Source organism: Sinohyriopsis cumingii, unplaced genomic scaffold (assembly GCF_028554795.1).
Source record: "Sinohyriopsis cumingii isolate HCF-2022 unplaced genomic scaffold, ASM2855479v2 utg002136l, whole genome shotgun sequence".
NCBI lineage: Eukaryota > Metazoa > Mollusca > Bivalvia > Unionida > Unionidae > Sinohyriopsis > Sinohyriopsis cumingii.
The window spans coordinates 1,028,631-1,049,618 of record NW_028316138.1 but is presented as its reverse complement, the minus strand read 5'-3'; the positions used below and the strand labels follow the sequence as shown (position 1 = coordinate 1,049,618).

General features: G+C 37.4%; 1 protein-coding gene across 3 annotated transcripts in view; it reads left to right on the top strand.

Annotated features, from left to right (window-relative positions):
• Positions 1-20,483, top strand: part of LOC149771054 (uncharacterized) — a 57,304-nt gene extending 36,821 nt beyond the window's left edge. For all 3 annotated transcript variants that reach the window (XM_089948885.1, XM_089948884.1, XM_089948887.1), the window contains 8 exons: positions 7,442-7,635; positions 9,166-9,334; positions 13,011-13,122; positions 13,906-14,068; positions 14,327-14,465; positions 15,426-15,597; positions 16,243-16,436; positions 20,316-20,483. In XM_089948885.1, the coding sequence (XP_089805011.1) occupies positions 7,442-7,635; positions 9,166-9,334; positions 13,011-13,122; positions 13,906-14,068; positions 14,327-14,465; positions 15,426-15,597; positions 16,243-16,436; positions 20,316-20,350 (1,178 nt within the window). In that variant the 3' untranslated portion in view covers positions 20,351-20,483. The remainder of the gene's footprint in view (positions 1-7,441; positions 7,636-9,165; positions 9,335-13,010; positions 13,123-13,905; positions 14,069-14,326; positions 14,466-15,425; positions 15,598-16,242; positions 16,437-20,315) is intronic.
• The last annotated feature ends 505 nt before the right edge of the window (positions 20,484-20,988 follow it).

Here is a 20,988-nt window from a genome sequence, read left to right as displayed (position 1 = left end):
AGCCATGCCCCAACGCTAAGGTCAATTTTATGAAGGAAGAATGAAGGTCCATATTATTCATTTCATTGTCCGGCAAACTTTTGTACTTTTGAATCACTAAGGATATTCCACTTATACTTGGATATACAGCATAACTAGACGGCGAGTCGCATATTACAAATAATGTCTCTACCACACTGTCCCGTCAGGCAAAGGGAAAAGAAAACTTTTATCATTCCATTATTTTATCTGCAGTGCCACGTTTGAACCTCTTAAACATTATCGTGAAAGATTATTTGGATTTAAATTGTGTCAAGATGGCGTGTTATGTTCCGCCAGCATGCCCCTGACCTCATCCACAATATAATATAATTTCTTCTTTAAAATATGCTATCTTGTCGTAATACCTTTGGAAGAACTACTAACACCTCGCACACCCAGCACTTCCAGATACAACATTTATATAAAGGGAGCTAGAAGTTGTCTGCCCACCTATGTGGCGGCGTGGCAAAGTGATCTACCCTGATGTAAAAGACATGACGGCGAAGCCTAACAATACATCAGTTACTGATTCCACTCGTTTCAAGAAGCACCCTGTCGTTACAAGTTGGATTTTTTCAATTATAAAGAAAATATACTGCATCTATATTTCCAGTTTTTCTCTCCCTATCCCGACAAAGTTCTCTCTTTACAATTTGCCATCGCTTTGTAGACGCCACACATTTAGGTACTTGCCCGGAGAGCCTAAGCGACTTCACATTCAGTTCGGGTTGCCATTATTTTATGTACGTGCTAGTCGATAAGTGCAGTGGCATTACGAACGTGTACATTTTGGCGAGTTTCTGTTCCAATGCATTCGCAACGTCCGGACGCCAACTTCAGTGTTCATACTTGTGCATGCAGTCTGTATTTTTTCCGTACATTTAATTGCCTCATTTTTGGATTATGTTGCACTTACGTTGTAAGTGTCTATAACAGTGCCTCAGTTCCTTTTATGTGAAGGTTTTTGTATGTAATATAGACAATTGTGTACATTTATGTATTGCTTCCGATCTGGTTGGACAAGTACAGTTAAGAGTTCTATACATGGTTTGCTCAGTCGCGTTTCGATTATGCATAATTCTATTGCGACACTTGAATCCTGTTTACCTGCAACACCATTCCATTATATTTTAAGAACACTTAGTTACTCGCACAGGTAGCCAATGCGACTTCACAAGAAAGGTTTGGGTTATAAGATTTGTGTGAGTGCAGGTCATTGTGCCCATAAGAAACTCTTTGTATGTGTATAATTACTTAATTTCTGGTACATACATTCTAGTTTCCTTTACCACGACACTCATAGGCCTTGGAACGGCATGCTTCAATGATTCTACCTGTACATACCGCACTTTACCGTTCCTACATGTAGCATTGTAATTGAAATCGTCCGCTATCATTTTTGTCCAGGTAATCATCATTTGGTATAATTCTGCGTCCACCCTGTATTCCTAAATCACAAGTGCAGGCCCAGATATTTATACTTCTCCTCCTTACAGGTGGTATTGTCATTATGTTTTACCTGTATGATTCATTGCTTTTTTAGAATGCCTGTTATCAGATCCCGTGTCAACTTTTTAACATTTAGCTCCACACGGATATTGTATTTTAAAAGACAGGTGCATGGTTACAGGTTTATACGTGTTGCTCTATTTATCTAACAGATTAGAACTATGGGCAACGCGCAAAAACACACAGCTGAGGATGAAGACGTCATTTGTCTGCATGCTGACCTTTCCTCAGTGTGAAAACATCTGGCGGACAAGGATATAAATCTTACCATTCAGCTACGAAGCTCGATACATTGACGCGTTCTGAAACATCTCATGTACACTAGTCACCACCACAGGACTCAACATTTTTGGAAATTCCCCCTATCTTGCTTCCTCTGGTTTCGACTTTATAACTAGTGCGGAACAGCGAGTAACAGAGCTAACAAACAGCCATATTCCCTCACACTAAACAACAATTTGGACAAAGTACATGGATCATACATCCCATAACCCGTCCCAACTAATGATCCCAACGATATCCTCCACACACGGATGGCATATTTCCGTTGCAACCGGCCTTTACCATATACTAGGGATCAAAAAGGGCCGAAACGTGAATATTACCGACTCAGTCACTAACAGTTCTGCTTCTAGTACATCGAATCCGACTTTTGCAGACATGCGCAGGGACCATTCCAACCCTAATACCACCTCGAGACACCCATTGGCCACTATTAGTTCTTCATGCCTCAAATACATGTCGTTTAGCAACTACTCTACTTTGATCCACAAGAAGAGACTCTTTACGAAGCGACTGTCTCGAAGTCACGGTTTCTAATTCAGGGCATTCTACGAGTTTAATCAGTGAAAGACCTAGCATTCTTCGCCAGCTAAGTCTCAAACATTACAGGAACCTTAGCCTCACGTCGTACAACCAAAATGATGTTGCTTGTTCTCCACTGCTGTCATATATTTTACACTATCCAATGGCACGGGAAGATTATACCTGCTGAACCTCTATTGAGGATGTTTTCCAACTTTTACCCCTCGGAGTTGTATTATTCTCCTTCACTCCACCAACAACATGGAACGGAGCTCTAGCGTCTGTTGATCTTCCAAAGGGACGGATGAGTCCAACTTCAATTAATTGGAGAGTTGAAGACTTTCTGACCCCCTTACATCATCAGTTCGTCGATTGTTCTACCTTTTCCACACACTAGTAGTTCATTTAAATCCCCAGTAGTTGACAGTGGTATCGCCATTGTGGGGATGACACACTGACACACTATACGTATGGACTGGATGGGTTTTGAATATGCACGGCAGTTAGTATGTAATATCGTTGACCTGGCTTCGATCTTGGACTTTCGTCTCTATGACTGTCTTCCATACAGACATAACATATCTTATCTTCCCCCACTCTGAATACCCCAGTAAATTCATGGGAGTCTGTCTCAAGGATGGCCCGAATACTGAATAGAGCCGCTCTACACACATTGGCAAATGTTGTAACCACATATACCAATTTAGAAATCTGCGGAACGTGACTCAGTGCTCTCTGCTTACACTTTCCTGAAAGACCACCATAAGGCCAAGCTAATAGCACAACATTCATCCTCTAACCTTCTGTTTAACGGACAGGTTGAAGAAGTCCGCAACAAGCCACCTGGAAGGCCAATGTCCCTCCCTTCAACAACCACAGCTTCGATACAGGGTTAGTACAATAAACAAAAGGACACAAGAGCCACTAATTCGACACGAACCTATAAAAAACATCCAGTAGAAGCTCAACCCAGAGAAAGCCAAAGTTCTCGCGTACCAAAGCGGATACAGCACTGATAGGATCATATCGTTCGTTCCAGCCTTTTATAGGTCCCAAAGGCAAACAGCACTTTGCCTCTGGCCATAGACTTAAGCGCTCTAATTCAAGTGAGCCACGGCCCTTGGCTTTCAACCGAAACACCACAGCACATTTCGAATGACATCCATGAGGGAGACTTCGCCATCAGTGTTGTCTTAAACGGCACAAACATTCATGTCCATATTCACAAGGCTTCCTGCTATTCGACTTCAACATCGCATACCGATTTATGGCATTCCCACTGGGGCTCAACATCGGCCCCTGGGTCTTCACTCATCTGATAAATCTAGTAATTGCGCATGTCCGGACCATTTCTGTTGCGGAAACATTAACTTACCTGGAGAACAAATATCAGTGAGTTAGATCTAACAAGACATGATAACCCTTCTTACCAATCCGGATTTCTTGTGAGCAAGGAAAGATTCAACGTAGTACCATTTCAGCAATTTGCTCACCTGTGCATGGAGTTCAGTACACAGGCAAGATTTTTGTCGACCTCAAGATCGAGCATTGAAATCCAAACCATGGTAGCATCTTAAATTTCGAGGAATTATTTCTGCACGGGAATTTCTTTGCCAACTAGAATGGCTTAACGCAGCAGCGAACCTCATGGTCTTAGGCCACTTTACTACGCGCCTATTGTAAACGATTGTTCTGCCCAAATGGAGTCCTCAAGTTTGCCCAGAGGACACCCTCTCACCATATGCACACAACTGAGGAATCGTCTGGGGAACTGAGACTCCCTAACTTGGTTCACGGAGGTTATACACCTAAAATCTCAACCACAAAAGCAATTAGTATGTACCTATGCAAGTACGACATGCTGGGTAGCCCACCTAATAGAATCGTTTTGGGAAGCCTTCTGTACATGCTTTCCCTAGGAACGACATCTCCATATCAATACATTCTGGAGATGACGGCCATTGTGAAAAACTTCATGACAGTGGATTTCTCATTCTGTCTGACAACTCTGTAGTGGTGACGTATCTCAAACGACAAGTACGAACCAAGTCCCAAGATCTTTGTGTTCTGGTGTGAGATTTTATAAAGTTCTGTTGTTAACAATAAATCCGATGAGACCGACCGTTGGTGAACCTGTTTGCGAGAAGACGGAATACCAACTTCCAGCCTTAATAATATCTAGTCCCGGACTAAAAGCCCGGGCAGTTGACGCTCTATCGATAGATTGGAAACGGTCGGGATGCATACAGAAGCAAGAGAAGCAGAGTGTTGCCTTATTCTCATTGCACTAGGATGAGTCTTCGGATTTTCCCTCAGCTACTCAAATGACAATGGCCGGAGTTGGTTCATTTCTACTTAAAGCTACGTAATCTGCACGTAGGGAACAGTTAAAACAGGCCCTCAAAAATGAACAATTTTTGCAACCAGTCGTGGAGAGAATCGCTCTAGCAAAAAGGTCCTCCAATCTGAACTATAGGAAGGCAAATGACACATTTTCACCCAGAGATTCACAAAAGAATGTATCATTCCTCTCCATGCATCTATGTCACAAATAGCTAACTTGCTCTGGAAATTCCCTTTTAAAGAAATTTCGCGCTGATTACGATAAAAGGGTACCACTCTACGATCGCTGACACCTTTCGTCATCGAAGAAGGGAGAATATCGGACAAAAGAATGACATAAGGACCTGCTCTCCAACATTGAGTTTACACGACCATAATTGTTAGCCTTATGCCCAAACTTATCTTGGGTATCAACTGGCTGAACATGGCATATATGAACCTCTGTCAAAGGCATCTATGTCACAAGATCTGGTTCCTCATGGAGTTAGCAACAGCAGGAAGAAATGCGAAATACTTACCCTACCAGCAGATCCGAATTACGTGCATTCACGACACCACCTATCAGTCTTACGTCAACAAAGAATCGATTTGCTTCCACGAGTAACCATACGTTCGTCGGAACACCTCTGTTTAGTCAGGACATATACGGTGAAGGCCACCTACAATACCCACTTTGGTATTTCAAGTAGTACCTTGATAGAGCATAGCCATTTCGTCGAGGGTGAACATGCCTCTTTCTACTTATCATAAAATGACAGCAGGATATATCAAAACCATCTATCTCGTGCTGGAGTAAGTGGGCTATTCGCTCGGCATACAGAAAAATAACCCCAGCTCAAACGAATTTGTCACGCATTTCGGCGCACACGGTTAGAGCAGTAGTCAGCAGCCTAGCATTTGTCCGGAATTGTTCGTTAACCGACATTATTTAGGCTATGTGATGGAGATCGGAGCCCATATTCTCTCGCGTTTATCTCCGGGATCTGTCATACCAAAGGGCCCAATTCAATCTGATAGGACCAATATCCACAACTAAACAGGTCATCCTTCCAGGTTGAATGATAGCTTCTTAAGACGTGGCTTCACGACTTCCGCTCCAGTCGGCTTACCAAGCAGATGTGCCGCATACGTTAGGTGACAGGAGATGTTATCTTCGGGGTACTACCCTCTTTCTCTTACCTATCCTCCTAAGGAATGATTTAGTAACGTATTTAAAGAAGAAACCAACCTTTCCTAGTAAAACATGTTTTATTTTCTCGAGAATACTTAACCAATCATAATACAGATACACCCTCCCACCCCCCTCAGTTACATCCATAGAGAGCGAGTACATTCCGCTTCAGTAGTAATTCACGTTCCTGGTTCTTCATGGAGTTAGCGACAGCAGGAAGAATTAGCGAAATACTTGCCCTACCAGCAGATCCGAATTACGTGCAGTTACGACACCACGTATCAGTCTTACCCATAATGGAATTCTCTTTCGTAGAGGTTTTGCTGCTACGATATACATTTCAAGGGAGATCATTCTTCCTGACCGACACATAGGTCGGCATACTTCTATTAGCTTCCTTTAGCTGAAAGTAGTATCTGGGAGGGATTGATTTGCGAGGTATTAGTAGTTCACTGTTAGGTATTATGATTGGGCAAATATTCGCGAATCAACATATTTAACTAGGAAAAAAATGGTTTCCTGAAAGACATTACCCAGACGCATTAGGCGTACCACAGTCATGCAACCACTTTAAAGACGAAACATCACCTCGCATTAAAATATAATTGTTAGGCCTGTTTCCTTGTTCGTGATGTAACTTTTATAGGCCATTTCCTGAAACTGTATAGCAATTATATATATATATATATATATATATATATATATATATATATATATATATATATATAGAGAGAGAGAGAGAGAGAGAGAGAGAGAGAGAGAGAGAGAATGGATAGTGTATTAGGTACCGCAGTCGCGCAAGAAAATGTAAAGTTGTATTGTCTGAATCATCGAAGATACTTCTTGAAAATGTATCGGATACATAATGACAGAACAGTGTGTGAAGTAACAAAGAAGCACCCTCAAACCATGGTCTTAAATGAAACAAGGGAAAATGTAACTATGTGGCCTTTTAATTTTCCCACATTTCATGAGTTGTATCACCAAAATATATCTATCTTATGTGGGTAAGTGAGCCATTCTCAAACGTTATTTTAACATACGACGAATAATGTTTTTTGATGTATATTCTGGATGATGGAAAGAAGGTTGATGGGTTCATTGATCGTTCCTTTTCAAAGGCTAACGAGAAAAAAACATACAATTAAATTAATGTGAAAATATAAATGAAGTTTCTTGTTTGCGAAAATGTAGGGATAAATTCCAGTGTATTGAAATAAAAATCTGCCCCCATTTTGTAAAGTATTTCATCTCACACCCTTTTTACTGTATCACATACCCCATGGAACTAATTAAGGTTTTTCGCCGACGTCCGCGTCAGTATGTTTCAATACACCAAACCAGAATAATAAATCTGCTTCTTTTTTTGAGTTTCATGCAGTAAACATATTCTGAAAAAGTATAAGAGGGGTACGTAATTAAATGCAAAACTGTATTTGTGTTTCCCTCTGGGTAGGGAAAAGAACTACATTAACTTTGCATACGAACAGATATTGGCAGTATGGTCTCCATGCACGTCGTATCAAACTTGTTCTACCAGCCATCACAACAAAACATCTCTTAGTCTGGTGAACATCTGACATCTTGTTTCAGCTGGCGACCATGTGAAATTCAACCTTCCGATGTCGTCGGCGACTACACTCTTGGCGATCGGCTTTATCCAATGGAAGCAGGCTTACACAGCAGCTGGTCAACTTGATAATATGTACGACAGCATAAAATGGCCACTAGACTATTTTCTAAAATGCTGGAGATCAGATCCAAATAATCCAGTTTACTACGCACAGGTATGTGCTCGTTATTCCTGCACAAGTCTGTGATTAATAATTTTGAACGATTTTAAGTAAATATTGATGTATTTTCTCTATATAAAGGTACACATAAATTCCAATGAAGAAAGAATTTTGGGGTTCGCCGCCTATTACAACCGGCATAACCATTTCGGAGAACATTTTGTCATAATATGTGAAGTAAACGTAAAATGGCATGAAAAAGAAATGAGATCTTTGACTATTTTATCGGGGACAAAAATTAGTGTTCAGAAATTGTCGTTTTAATATTAAGACTAACATCAGTCAGACAACTAACGTTACTATGGAACAATGTGCATCAGCAATGTATTAAATTAAATGATAAAGAATGTTAAAGTGACCTGTGCATTAAGCATTGTATTGAAGTTGTTTGCACATCGTACATATGGCCAGGGAGAAAATTCCATAGACCATTTATGAATTTGAAACAGTTTAAAATATTCATATTCTAATTGGGAATGGTGTGTTTCTTAACTGGTATATTTCAATACCCCATAATCGTGTAAATGTTCATTGCAAAAGCTTAAATATGGTTTTTGTATGCGCACGCTTTCTAAACGTTTCAGTGCAAACCTTTGAATCCCAAAGTAACATTTAGACATCAGTTATGTTTAACTACAAATCATTATTGGGTAAAGACAAATATTCACGCATTTAAAAACGAGTTATATTTAATTATAATTCTTGTTGGGTAAAATCAAACATAGACGCACACTTAGAAACAAGATATATTTAGCTTTAAATCGTTGTTTGGTAAATAAACTTCAACAAAGTTTTCTTACTTGTTGCAAACTAAATTAAAAACATCTTAAATGAATACATTTATTACGCCATAAACACAGCTTAAATTAAATTTATGTGATTGGTCAGTTATCAAGATTTAAAATCCAGTATTTATGTTAAAATTATTCTTACGGGATGTAATAATTCAAGTCGGGGCATAACTTGATCGTGTAACTTACGAGCGACGTGTCATTACAATCTGGCAATACTCACCTAGGTAAAATTAAGTGTTATGCATACCCCGCTTCTAAGGTTACAAAGATTGCTGTTGTTGTTGTAGGGCTTAAAGCAATTTTTCAGCACAAGACATGGCGGACAATATAAAAGGTGGAGGAAGAACCTGGAAAACCACGGAATGAACCACCGACCCACGCGAAGCTACTGGCAAGCTTTCTCACGTACCCACATTGCTAGAGCCTGAGATTTCGAACCCACGCAGAGGTTAGACGGTTGTGATCTGTAAAGGTGAGTTGCTTTAGACCACTTGGCCACTCAGGGTCCTCAAAAGTTACAAATAAGGTATCTAATTAATGATTAAAATATATGAAATGATTTTATTATATATAGGAATGAGTTACTATGGAGTTTACTTCAGTGGCCATTATCATCCAAAACACAGCTAGATTTTAGTGAATCAGTGTTGGTTCATCAATCGTGCGGTAGGATTTTCTTTTTCGAAATAATTGAGGTAACTGCATTTTAATATATTCTTTACACCTTCAGGTAGCAGACGGGGACATTGATCACGCCTGGTGGGGGAGACCGGAAGATATGACACCATCTAATATGCTGCGACCAGCATACAAAGTCACCAAGAATCAACCAGGAAGTGACGTTGCTGGAGAAACCTCTGCAGCTCTGGCGGCAGGATCCATTGCTTTTAGGGATAAAGGTTAGTACTTCAAATAAATATATTTTCAAAATGTTTAGATGACTAAATTTGCTAAAATATTTGATACTAAGGAGACTATTTTAGACAAGTAAAGTCAGTCACTTTAAAGAAAAAAGAAACATAATCCATTTCAACTGATTAGGATGGATCAGTTACTTAAAACAAACCCAAATGTCGTAATGTGAGCAGTATCTATGAAGCCTTTTAGTATATGTTAATCTGCATATGACGTCAAACTAGATATGGCTAGACGTGGAACGGATAGATCATCATTGAGAAAAATAGGCTTTGCAAATATGTACCGACCATCAAAATGTACTTGAGCAGCAGGGAGGTTGACCAGATCAATTTTGGTGCAAGTCTTCTTTGAAAATAAAACATCATTAAAAAATTGAAAATGCAAGGTCAATAACGCCAAATTGAAGCTTCCAACGGACCGAGATTTCCTCTAATTGTGTTAGCTCATTTTGTTAATTTATCGTGATCGCTCATGTTTTCTAATTTGTATGTGTGCTTTGTTTACCTTTGGGACACTCATTTATGGTCGCACCCTCCCCGCTGATGGAGTGTGTGAATAATTAAATCATTATCATATCAATATGGAATCTGGCAATCTAGATTAGCTCGAAAGCGATCAGAGGCAATTAAAAAATATATTCCAGTCCGTGATTCAGTCAGACAAAAACAACAAGCCTGTCAGGAGTCTCAGGTGGAATTTGTAGAAGGTACATAACAGGTAATAAAACCAATTAACGAACCAACAAAGAAAAAATCTGTTACAGTAAAACAGTAATGTTGTGGCAGTACTCAAAGAATAATCCAAGACAGTTTACCGTTGATAAAATTAACAGTAGTCTTGGTTACCCACGCGAAAATGTGATGCTGACCTATCTTGAATGTAATCGACGTCGAGGCGCTAGTTCACAAGAGTGAATTTTGTGGTAATTGTGTGTCTTTAGGAATTACTTGTAATTCTTGACGTACAAATCCATGTTGAGAAGCAGCTGTATCTTGCAGGTCTGCTTGTGAATCTTACCACATTGGAACTTTTATGTGTCGTCACACTCCAAATAGGATCAGTTGCCCTTTTTTTGACAGCCTTCAAAATCACCAGCATCATATAAATACCTCACAGTCACATTACCTAGTACTGGTTGTTTTGAAAAGTCACGTCGTTGTATTGGTATATGTTTGTTTGTAATCGCATTGGTAGGTTTCATAGAAATCGCACGAATAATTTCATTATTTAACGCAGCTGTTACACTTGGTAGTCTTGCAACCCATTCTTGAGATCTCTTGTCTTTCTAAATTATTTCCTTCGCATACTGATATACAAACAGTCGCTCAGCAAATGTTGGATTAAATTGTTGAACAATTGCTTGATCGCGATGAATTGCAGTATGTCCTCGTCTGATTTTGACGTTATATTTTTCATCAGAAATAATACTGCACCAAGAAATTCCTTGCCAGGATGAACCTGCAACAACTATGGCCTTCTTAGAACACCACATTGATAAATTCGTTCAAACGCAGATGCAACTTCAGTTGTTGCTTTAGTTGATAATGGTTCTGCATCTTGATATCTACTTGCAACGTCAACGACAGTCAACGCATATTTGTATGTGCGTGGTTGACGTGTACCAATTTTATTAGTATCGTGTGGTAAAACCAAATATCTGCTTGATGATCTTTATTTAGAGTGCTGACATTAAACTGTGCGTACTTAATTTGTTTAGGTGGTAGTAGGTACATTTGCCATATTGCCTGTCGTGCTAACTATTATGCAGCAACAGAACGTGTGACATTTGCTACATCAGCAAGTTTACTAATCGCTATCGCTGCTCTACCCATCCAGTATCCTCTGGGGCTATAATCAATCGACTCCATTATAATAATAATCGGTTGATTAATTACCGGCCCCTAATACTAGTTTACCTTTCATCGCAAATTTTACTAGGAAGCTAGTTTTACTCTGAGAGATTTATTTGTTTATGGAATTTAACGAGTGAATCAACTTCACATCTGCATTATGTCATTTGTGTAAATCCTTATTTGTATACGCTACATCATGAACGTGACATGCTTGATCAATCGCCTTTTTGGATCCTGTCCAGGTCTTGGTTGATCTCGCTCGTCAAGTCGAATATCAAGTAGGGTTCCAGGACCACACTAATTATATCCAGAAATATCTTTATCTCCTAAGTATTTAGCCCATGAGTCTCTTGGTAATTTTCCTAATGAAGCAGCGATATCACCACCAGACACTTGGTGTCCTGACTATGTCAGGGAGATAAATTTTCATTTTGTTTGGTACCACATAGTACACATTTTCCTGTAATAGCACGCGTTTTATTTTTTTGTTATTATTGGTGTTAATCCACTGGCATCGAACACAATATAAATCCATATTATTCATTATATTTGTACAACATGGATGTCATTGATTTATGAGCGACACAAAATCAACAGCCAGTCAAACACCATCCAGGGCTACCACATTCTATGAAAGTAATTATCATATGTCCATCTGGGTCTGGTAAAATGCAACTGTTGCTTAATCTGGTGATGAGATGGCTCAAGTTGGATAAGTTATCCGTAGATGAGCAGAGATGCTACGATGTACTTAAAGATTAAATGAAAATGCAAAATTGTTGGACGAGGATGGCAATGATATTATTGATTTTATAACCGATATTGATGAAGCCCCATCTGTAGATGACCTCGATGGATTTATTAATAATCTCGTAGCATATGATGATGTGATGCTGGACAAACAATCAGATCCATTGTATTTTCAATTTGTTCGTATGAAGGTTTATTTTGAAAGAAGACTTGCTCCAAAATCGATCGGTTCACCCTCACTGTTGTTACTTGCACACGACAGCCATCAAAACTATGCATATTTTCAACTGGTAATGTAACCATAAGCTTAAGATTTAGATCATTTAACCATGAAAGAGCAACAAACAAAATATTTTGAAAAATATTTTAAAAATCCCGTTTCGTTGCAGTTTTGCTATAGTATTCGAAAATATTTCGCTTATTGCGGTATCTTCGTTCCAAATTTTGACATTTTTAATGGCAAAGACATACATCCAGAGCTTCGTGGCCATAAAGTTTAGAATATTGTACAGAAACATTTAGGTAAATAAAAATATTAATTGCTTGCAATAGAAGATTACCCGCGGATTACTAACGATATTTATCTATGAATCGTAATTAAGTTCAGCCTTACGTACATATAATATTATATAACAATTTTGCACCCCTTTAATCATGCGGAAGTTTATATTTTTACTTGATCTGTACCATAAATAATACAGTATGTAATTAACTGACAAGCTACAAATTACTTTCGCAAAATTCATAGCTGCTGAGTCATATAAATCTGTCCGCATCGGATCGGGATTGTTACAGTTACAGGACCGGGCATGGGCCTTGTAGACAAACACCACTCATGTTTGCTCCTTTAGGACGTTCATCAGCTTTCCCTGAGTTCCAATCAGTAACAGATGATCTACAGGACGGATAATAGTTTCATTGATCCGGATCAATTCCTCCTCAAGGACTGAAGTTAATTACAGATGGTGTAAAGACAAGAGTGAATATGAGATAAATATACACTTGAATTAAGATATTAAATTGAAATAAATACATCCTAATCTCTTTTCAACAGATCTTCAATATTCCATCACATTACTCAATGCTGCAAAGACCCTGTATTCATTTGCTGATACGTATCGTGGAAAATACAGCGATGCAATACAAGATGCTGCGCAATTTTACAGGTGAGACTCTTCTTCACGTTTAATTTAAAGAACACTCATATGTTGCAGAGGTTTTCATTGTTCATAGGGCACGATATTAGTAATTTGTGTAAATGATATATTCATGTCAAAATCTTAATAACAATTTAGGAATTAATTCTGCCAACTATTATCAAGCTTTCTTCTATACGAATCCAGGGATAGCACTTTCTGTTCTCTCTGATGTAAATATCACATGAACAGCATCCTCTGATGCAGAGGTGGGCAAACTTTCCAGTGCAAGTGCCGCATACAAAAAATGTACACCTTGTCGCGGGCCTCATAGTTCATTAAGTAAAATAATTAATATTTGAAATAGCAAAAACAAAAGGTTTTTCTAAATAACATCATAATTAATTTTCAGTTGTTAATATCTTGTACATTTTTGAAAACTTAAACTTAAACTTCAAAAGAAGCATATTTATTTGATAAACAGAGTAACAAACAGAGTCAGTGCGAATGATGACTTGTTCCTAGGCCGCATGAAAACCCTTGGAGGGCCGCTTGAAAGCCCTTGGCGGGCCGTAGTTTGCCCACCCTTGTTCTAATGAATCCGTGGTATTCTGTTTTTAAATGAGAGTTTGTACTTAATTACAGTAATTATAAATCGCGTGCTTATCTTGCAAGAAGTCGTTTCCTTTGCGAGATATTGGATCAATATTCCATAGCTTAATCGATCTGAAAAGGAACTTTTTAAAAATAAATTCCGTATGACAAAATCTCTTACGTCATACATGATTTAAAACTATGTCTTATATTTTACAGTTCTTCCGGGTACAATGATGAACTCACACTAGCCGCAGTTATGTTGTACAAAGCTACGGGAGATCAGAGTTACCTTACCGATGCTGAAAACAAGTACAGCCAGTTCGGATTAAACTACGTAGCCTGGGCCCAGTCATGGGATGAAAAACTTCCCGTCGTTCAGGTATTAGCTGTACTTTTCAAAACAACTGTATGTACTAACTTACAAACTTCGCTTAACTTGGAAGGCGATTTAACGCAAGAAGCAAAACAAGTGAGATAATACTAATAACACACACACACACACACACACACACACATTTAAAACTCAAATGAATCTAAATTTTGCAGTGAGGAAATTTCCACCTATACCTTTTCTTTTCAAATCTTTGTTAAGTTGCACGTGATATGTCAAAACAACGACACATTTTGAATATTGCAGCTCCTTCTTTACCAAGCGACAGGAAAGCAGACATATGCTGATTCTATTGAAAACTATATGCGTTCCTGGAGAAATGACGTCACTAAAACCCCGGATGGACTGGCATGGAGAAGTCAGTGGGGATCACTTAGATACGCTGGTAAGTAGCTTCGTTTGCCCTTTTGAACAAATTATTTGTAACATTCATATCTTTCAGGCGCTGTCTCTTACCAGTAGTTCAGATCCTCATTGGTGTCTTATGAACAAAATTGAATTTTCCAAGGCAAATATTTCATTATAAAGCACATAAGCATGGAATAAATTTTGCTAAGAAAACTAAATGTGTTATTTTTTCAATGAATTGGCTTAATAAAATATGTATATTTTAGGGACTTTATGAACAATAAAAAATGTTATGACTGATGCTACGAACAATTCTTGCTCGTGATACTTGGTTACTTTGCACAATGACATTTGTACCAAACGCCGGACTAGCGACACTTCTCGTGCCAATGTTTTCAACACTGCTAGGAATGCAGCTTTCAAATACCTTCGTCTACTCTTTAGCTTCACTCCATTACTAATAGCCATACTTAGAATAATTACAAGACCTTCTTTCTCATGTTTATAAATATCATCAGATGATGATCACCAGTTTCTTCTTCCTTAATTTCCTCTTCCCCTTATCATCATTATTGGTATAATAATAACTTACCTTGTGTCTTATTATTATTATTATTATTATTAGTAGTAGTAGTAGTAGTAATAGTAGTACAAGTAGTAACATCAGCAGCAGTAGTACTATTATTGTATTATTATTATTATTAGTAGTAGTAGTAATAGTAGTAGTAGTAACATCAGCAGCAGTAGTACTAGTATTGTATTGATATTATTATTATTATTATTATTATTATTTGTATTAGTATTATTATTATTACTAGTAGTAGTAATAGTAGTACTAGTAGTAACATCAGCAGCAGTAGTACTAGTATTGTATTATTATTATTATTATTAGTAGTAGTAGTAGCAGTAATAATAATAATAGTAGTACTAGTAGTAACATCAGCAGCAGTAGTACTAGTATTGTATTATTATTATTATTATTATTATTATTATTCAGCGAACACTGCATTTGTGGCTATGATGGCTGCAGACCTAGGTTTGAATCCCTCCTGGAATAGACAATGGGCGATGTCACAGATTGACTACATGTTGGGGAAAAATTCAAGAAGGTTTAGTTATCTTGTTGGATTTGGCAATAACTTTCCTCGCAAGCCACACCATAAAGCCAGGTACTTGATCCTTAATAGGAAAAGCATAACATCTTCTTTGCACCACATGCATTTGCAGTTCCAGTTAAGTTCATTTCATGCTGTCTTAAACAATACTGCCATCTAGTCATACAATAATAACATATTGTTTAATATGGATCGAATAATTCTACTCTATGATCAGAACTCTGTATCAGCCACAAGGCTGAATCAAAGTACTAGCCATAGGGTGGAATGTCACTACTTAACGCCAATTTAAATGATGATGGGGGGGGGGGGGCGGGGTAGGGTAACGCCATTCTTTAGCGCATGATAGGCTAGTTATACATGGCGGTCAGTACAACTGGTAAAGGAAGAACCAGAGAAAATAACCATCAACCCACCTTCTTTAATGGTAATACTAAATAAATATAGATTTACTTATATTCTGTCGATTATGATGTGATAGGATTCTGATTTTATAAAAAGTATGGCTGAATACGATCCAGTTTAAAATTACGTTCATGTTTTAGGTATGTGCTTTTGTCTTATTTCTATCTGGTTTTGTTTTGTCAGGGAGGGTTGAGTGGGCATGGATATAATAATCAAAAAGAAAGCGTCTGGATTAGGAATATAACCCACTTAGTTGCCTACTGAAATTTAGTGCAATGTTGTTTCCCATTTCAGCTCTTGCCCAGTGGATAAGAATCAACCCTGTGGATGGAATGACTTAAACAACCCTAATGATAACCCGAATGTACTTGTTGGAGCACTTGTAGGTGGACCGGATGCCAATGACAATTATGCTGACGTTAGATCCGATTACGTAAAAAATGAAGTCACGTGCGATTATAATGCAGGCTTCCAAGGAGCGTTAGCTGGTGAGTTTAAGAATAAATGTTAGCTGTTTATAATGAACTCAAACGCGTATTAATTATGCAGATTTCGTGTACATACTATGAATCTTTTAGTTTCCTACTTGGTACGTTTCGCTCCTTAGCCAAGTACTTTAAATGTATTGTTGAGATTTCAAGCACTTTAAAAGTACCGTAGGGATTTCAAGCACTTTAAAAGTACCGTTGGGGCTTCAAGGACTTTAAAGGTATCATGGGGATTTCAAGCACTTTATAGGCACCATAGGAATTTCAAGCACTTTATAGGTACCGTAGGGATTTAAAACACTTTACAAATACTGTATGGATTTCAGGCACTTTAATAGTATCATAGGGATTTCAAGAATGCACAGGTACTATAGGGATTTCAAATATTTTAAAGGTACCATAGGGATTTCAAGTATTTTAAAGGTACTGTAGGGATTGCGAGTACTTTAAAGGTACTGTAGGGATTTCAAGCACTTTAAAAGTACTTTAGGGATTTAAAGACTGTACATGTATCATAGGGATTTCTAGTACTAATATTAGTACCCTTACTGGTACCTCGTGGACAGGGTACTAACATGAGCATATACGTGTTAATGGAGCAAGCCGGGTGTGATTCACACCCGGCGCTCTTTTAGCCTAATAATAACACTTTAAACATATTTCTTACATATAATCCAATAAATTGAGTAGTCCTCTTATTTAATACCGGAATTATTGAAAATCATTGTAGAAATAGTTGTAAAATCTCGTTTACCTTTTTTTGCGGATATTTTCGTTTAGATCGTCCGCCATATTATTTCAAATAATGATTACTTCCGTTCTCAGCCTTGTTTGTTTGTATGCCATATAAGGACATTGACGCCTTTTTGGAAATGTAAACAAATCGTAGTAAAAATTTGGCGCCGTTTGGGTCAGAAATTTTACGCATTAAAAGTAAATACGGTTTATCGGCAACTTTGAAATTCCACCAAGAAGCGATTATTCGCCACTTAATTGATAATAATATAGCGTAGAATATCCAAAATATTGTCTGGCAAGTCTTACGTAGAAAAGCAGTCACGGCGAAAGTCTCGCGTTATCTGTCATGGCGGACAGGATAAGGTTAGAGTAACTATGCCAATTTATTTTATCGTGTAAGGGCTTAATAAATTCAAAATAAGCCAAACTTCTTTCACAACATGATTATACTTATGTAGTTGATTTCTACACTGTTTGTTTTTCTGACTTTAGTGATGATTTTTTTTTTTGCTCCATTACATGATATGGGATCGGTTCGTAGCCTCGACCACAACAAATCAAGTTGAGGCTACGACATCGTAACTAAGGGATTTCAAGCACTTCAAAAGTACCGTAGTGATTTCAAGGAATTTAAAGGTACCATGGGGGTTACAATAACTTTAAAGGTGCCGTATAGATTTAAATTATGGTACCGTAGGGATTTCAAGTACTTTATAGGTACTGTAGGAATTTTAAGACTGTACAGGTATCATAGGGTTTTCAAGACTGTACAGATATCTTAAGGATTTCAAACACTGTATAGGTACGGTAGGGATTTCAAGCACTGTATATGTACCTTAAGGATTTCAAGACTGTACAGGTATCATAGGGAATTCAAGACTGTACAGCTATCTTAATATTCAGATGTCATGGTAATTCTTGCTATTTCTGGATTGGGTAGAACATTGGTGATATATGGTATCGTAGGGATTTCAAAACTGTACAGGTATCAAAGGGATTTCAAGACTGTACATGTATCTTAAATATTCAGATGTCATGGCAATCATTGCTATTTCTGGATTGGGCAGACCACTGGTGGCATATGGTATCGTAGGGATTTCAAGACTGTACAGGTATCAGGGATTTTAAGACTGTACATGTATCTTAAATATTCAGATGTCATGGTAATCCTGGCTATTTCTGGATTGGACATACCACTGGTTGTAGATGGTATCATAGGGATTTCAAGACTGTACAGGTATCATTGGGATTTCAAGACTGTACAAGTATCTTAAATATTCAGATAACATGGTAATCCCTGCTATTTTTTTTGGATTGGACAGACTACTGGTGATAGACGGTATCGTAGGGATTTCAAGACCGTACACTAGCAGGTATCTTAAATATTCAGATGTCATGGTAATCCTTGCTATTTCTGATTGGGCAGACCACTGGTGATAGATGGGATCGCAGCAGAGTTTCCAGTTACCTAAACATGTTAGCCAGCTTCCACCAAACATTGTTTGATTAATTGCTAATGAATAAACAAACGTCTTTTTAAAGTACGTGTAAATCCACATACCAGATCAGTCAGATATGCGATCTGGCCAATGAAGAGATTCTGTTGTTGATTATTACGCCATATATGGCTAGCAGTTACCAGGTTTCACATAGTAAACATACACATACAAGTGATTTTTGTCAGCGAAAGTTATCATAAACTCTATAAACTATAAACTACTATAAATATACCATGCATTACAGTTTATGATGACAATTTTTACCAGAATAATTAAAGATAAGACATATATTTATTAGGTAGTAATCTAGTCATTATGAAAGACACGATGCACAATGTTGTAATACATTGTTCTCAACAGTTTGCTAATTCATTGAATAGCTGATGTGCATGCATGTGTGTGGCTAGGGAAGATGTAATAAGCACCCATGGATCCCAAATGAGGCTTTAGTAATAGCGTCTGAGGTTGATTGCACATGACTAAAATGAGTTTATTATAGCAGAATGTTACTCAAACTGGAAAAAGCTTGTTTGCAAAGATAAAAAATAATTCATTTTGAAGCATATTTTGCAGTGCTTCGAAATGTTCGAGAAAATACTCTGCAGTTCGTGTCGATATTTTGCAGCATTTTCCTCTAAATTTTAAAGAGAATGCTCTTTCTAATTATAACTTTTATTCTCATCTCTGTTATTTCAATCATCAATGATAAACAAGAAGCTAATGAAAAACGAAGATTACCTTTATTTCGATTAGTGTGGTCAAGATACATACTTTTTATCATGGGAATTTTAATTGCTCAGCATAGATGGACGTGGATTTAAATAGGGCGATACTTAGGCTAGAAATAACACTGAATAATACTGACATGGTAATACATATTTTATTGTGTCAGTATCATTTCTCGACATACGGAACAATATAGCATATCCAGTTGTTTTTTCTTCTCTTTCTCTTTTAAGCTTAGACTGTATATTACAGTTTGGTTCTGTCCATTTGTCTAAATTTCCGGGAACTATTTTTAGTCTGTTTCATTAGCCCTAGGGTGTTTATGTACCTAACTGTAATATTCATGACATTTATTGACATCATTCATATATATGAAAGCTGAACACTTTCTAAAACTTTGGATCACATTCCATGCATGAATGATAACCAGAAACATTATATTTGTTGTACAAGTCTTTTCATGTTTCTGTGGCGCTATGTATATGCAATACTGTGACCTAAACGTATGTTTAACTGTGGTCTTCAGTCGACCGTACTGGCGGCCGATCCTGTGATTGTAATGGTTCCAACCAACATATAACTTATGTTCATTATCGCTTCGATAGATGCAAGATGGTAGACACGGGGGTTGGGCACAATACAACGTTGTACGTTATGTACTGAAACAACTTGGCATAACAATTTGACTATCTTTGTTCCTTTATAGCCGTTTATGCCGGTTGTATTAGATCATGTTTCTCGATGACTAAGTCATGGCCCGAACGGACAAAATTATTCATAACGCATACAACTACCACAATAATAGTTTCAGCTATGCATAATGTAAATTGTTGTATTAGAAACCATACATAAAAAGAAAGGGTAGAATATTTTCAATACTTTACATTTGTTTTCGAATCTGTATTGTACATTTCAGGTATTATTGACTACTTGATGGGACAATCGGGATAGAGTCTGACTGTTACACGTGACTTCTCTCAATAGTTAGCAATCATTACTGGCATCGTAAACAGTTGTCATACGAATGTAATGAAACGTTATAAACACAAGTTTTCATTTTTAAAATAAATCAGTTTTGCTGTGATTTCTTCGAATTTCTTTTAAATTGTTTTTACCTCCTCTATTTTGTCATAAAGGATTTTTTGAGCAATTAAAGATAGCTACTACATTAAGCCTATTGTTATTGAAATTGCCATTTCGACACTACGACTGTAACGACGGTAGTGAATGAACACACACACACACACACACACACACACACACACACACACATATATATATATATATATATATATATATATATATATATATATATATATATATATATATATATATATATATATATATATATTGGAGTTGATCTAATGCTATCATTTACTATCATATTCTTGTAAAATAAATATTCCTAAAATAAAATGTCGGTTATAAAAAAAGGTTTAAGCGTTTTCTGAACTATTACTTAGTACCAAGTCAGGTCTGCAATGCTACTCTTGCTTTGGAACATTATGTTCTACGAAACCACCGTTTCAACAAAACATTACATCCCGTATAATAATTTAATAGGACAAATGCGAAACGACCAAATGTTT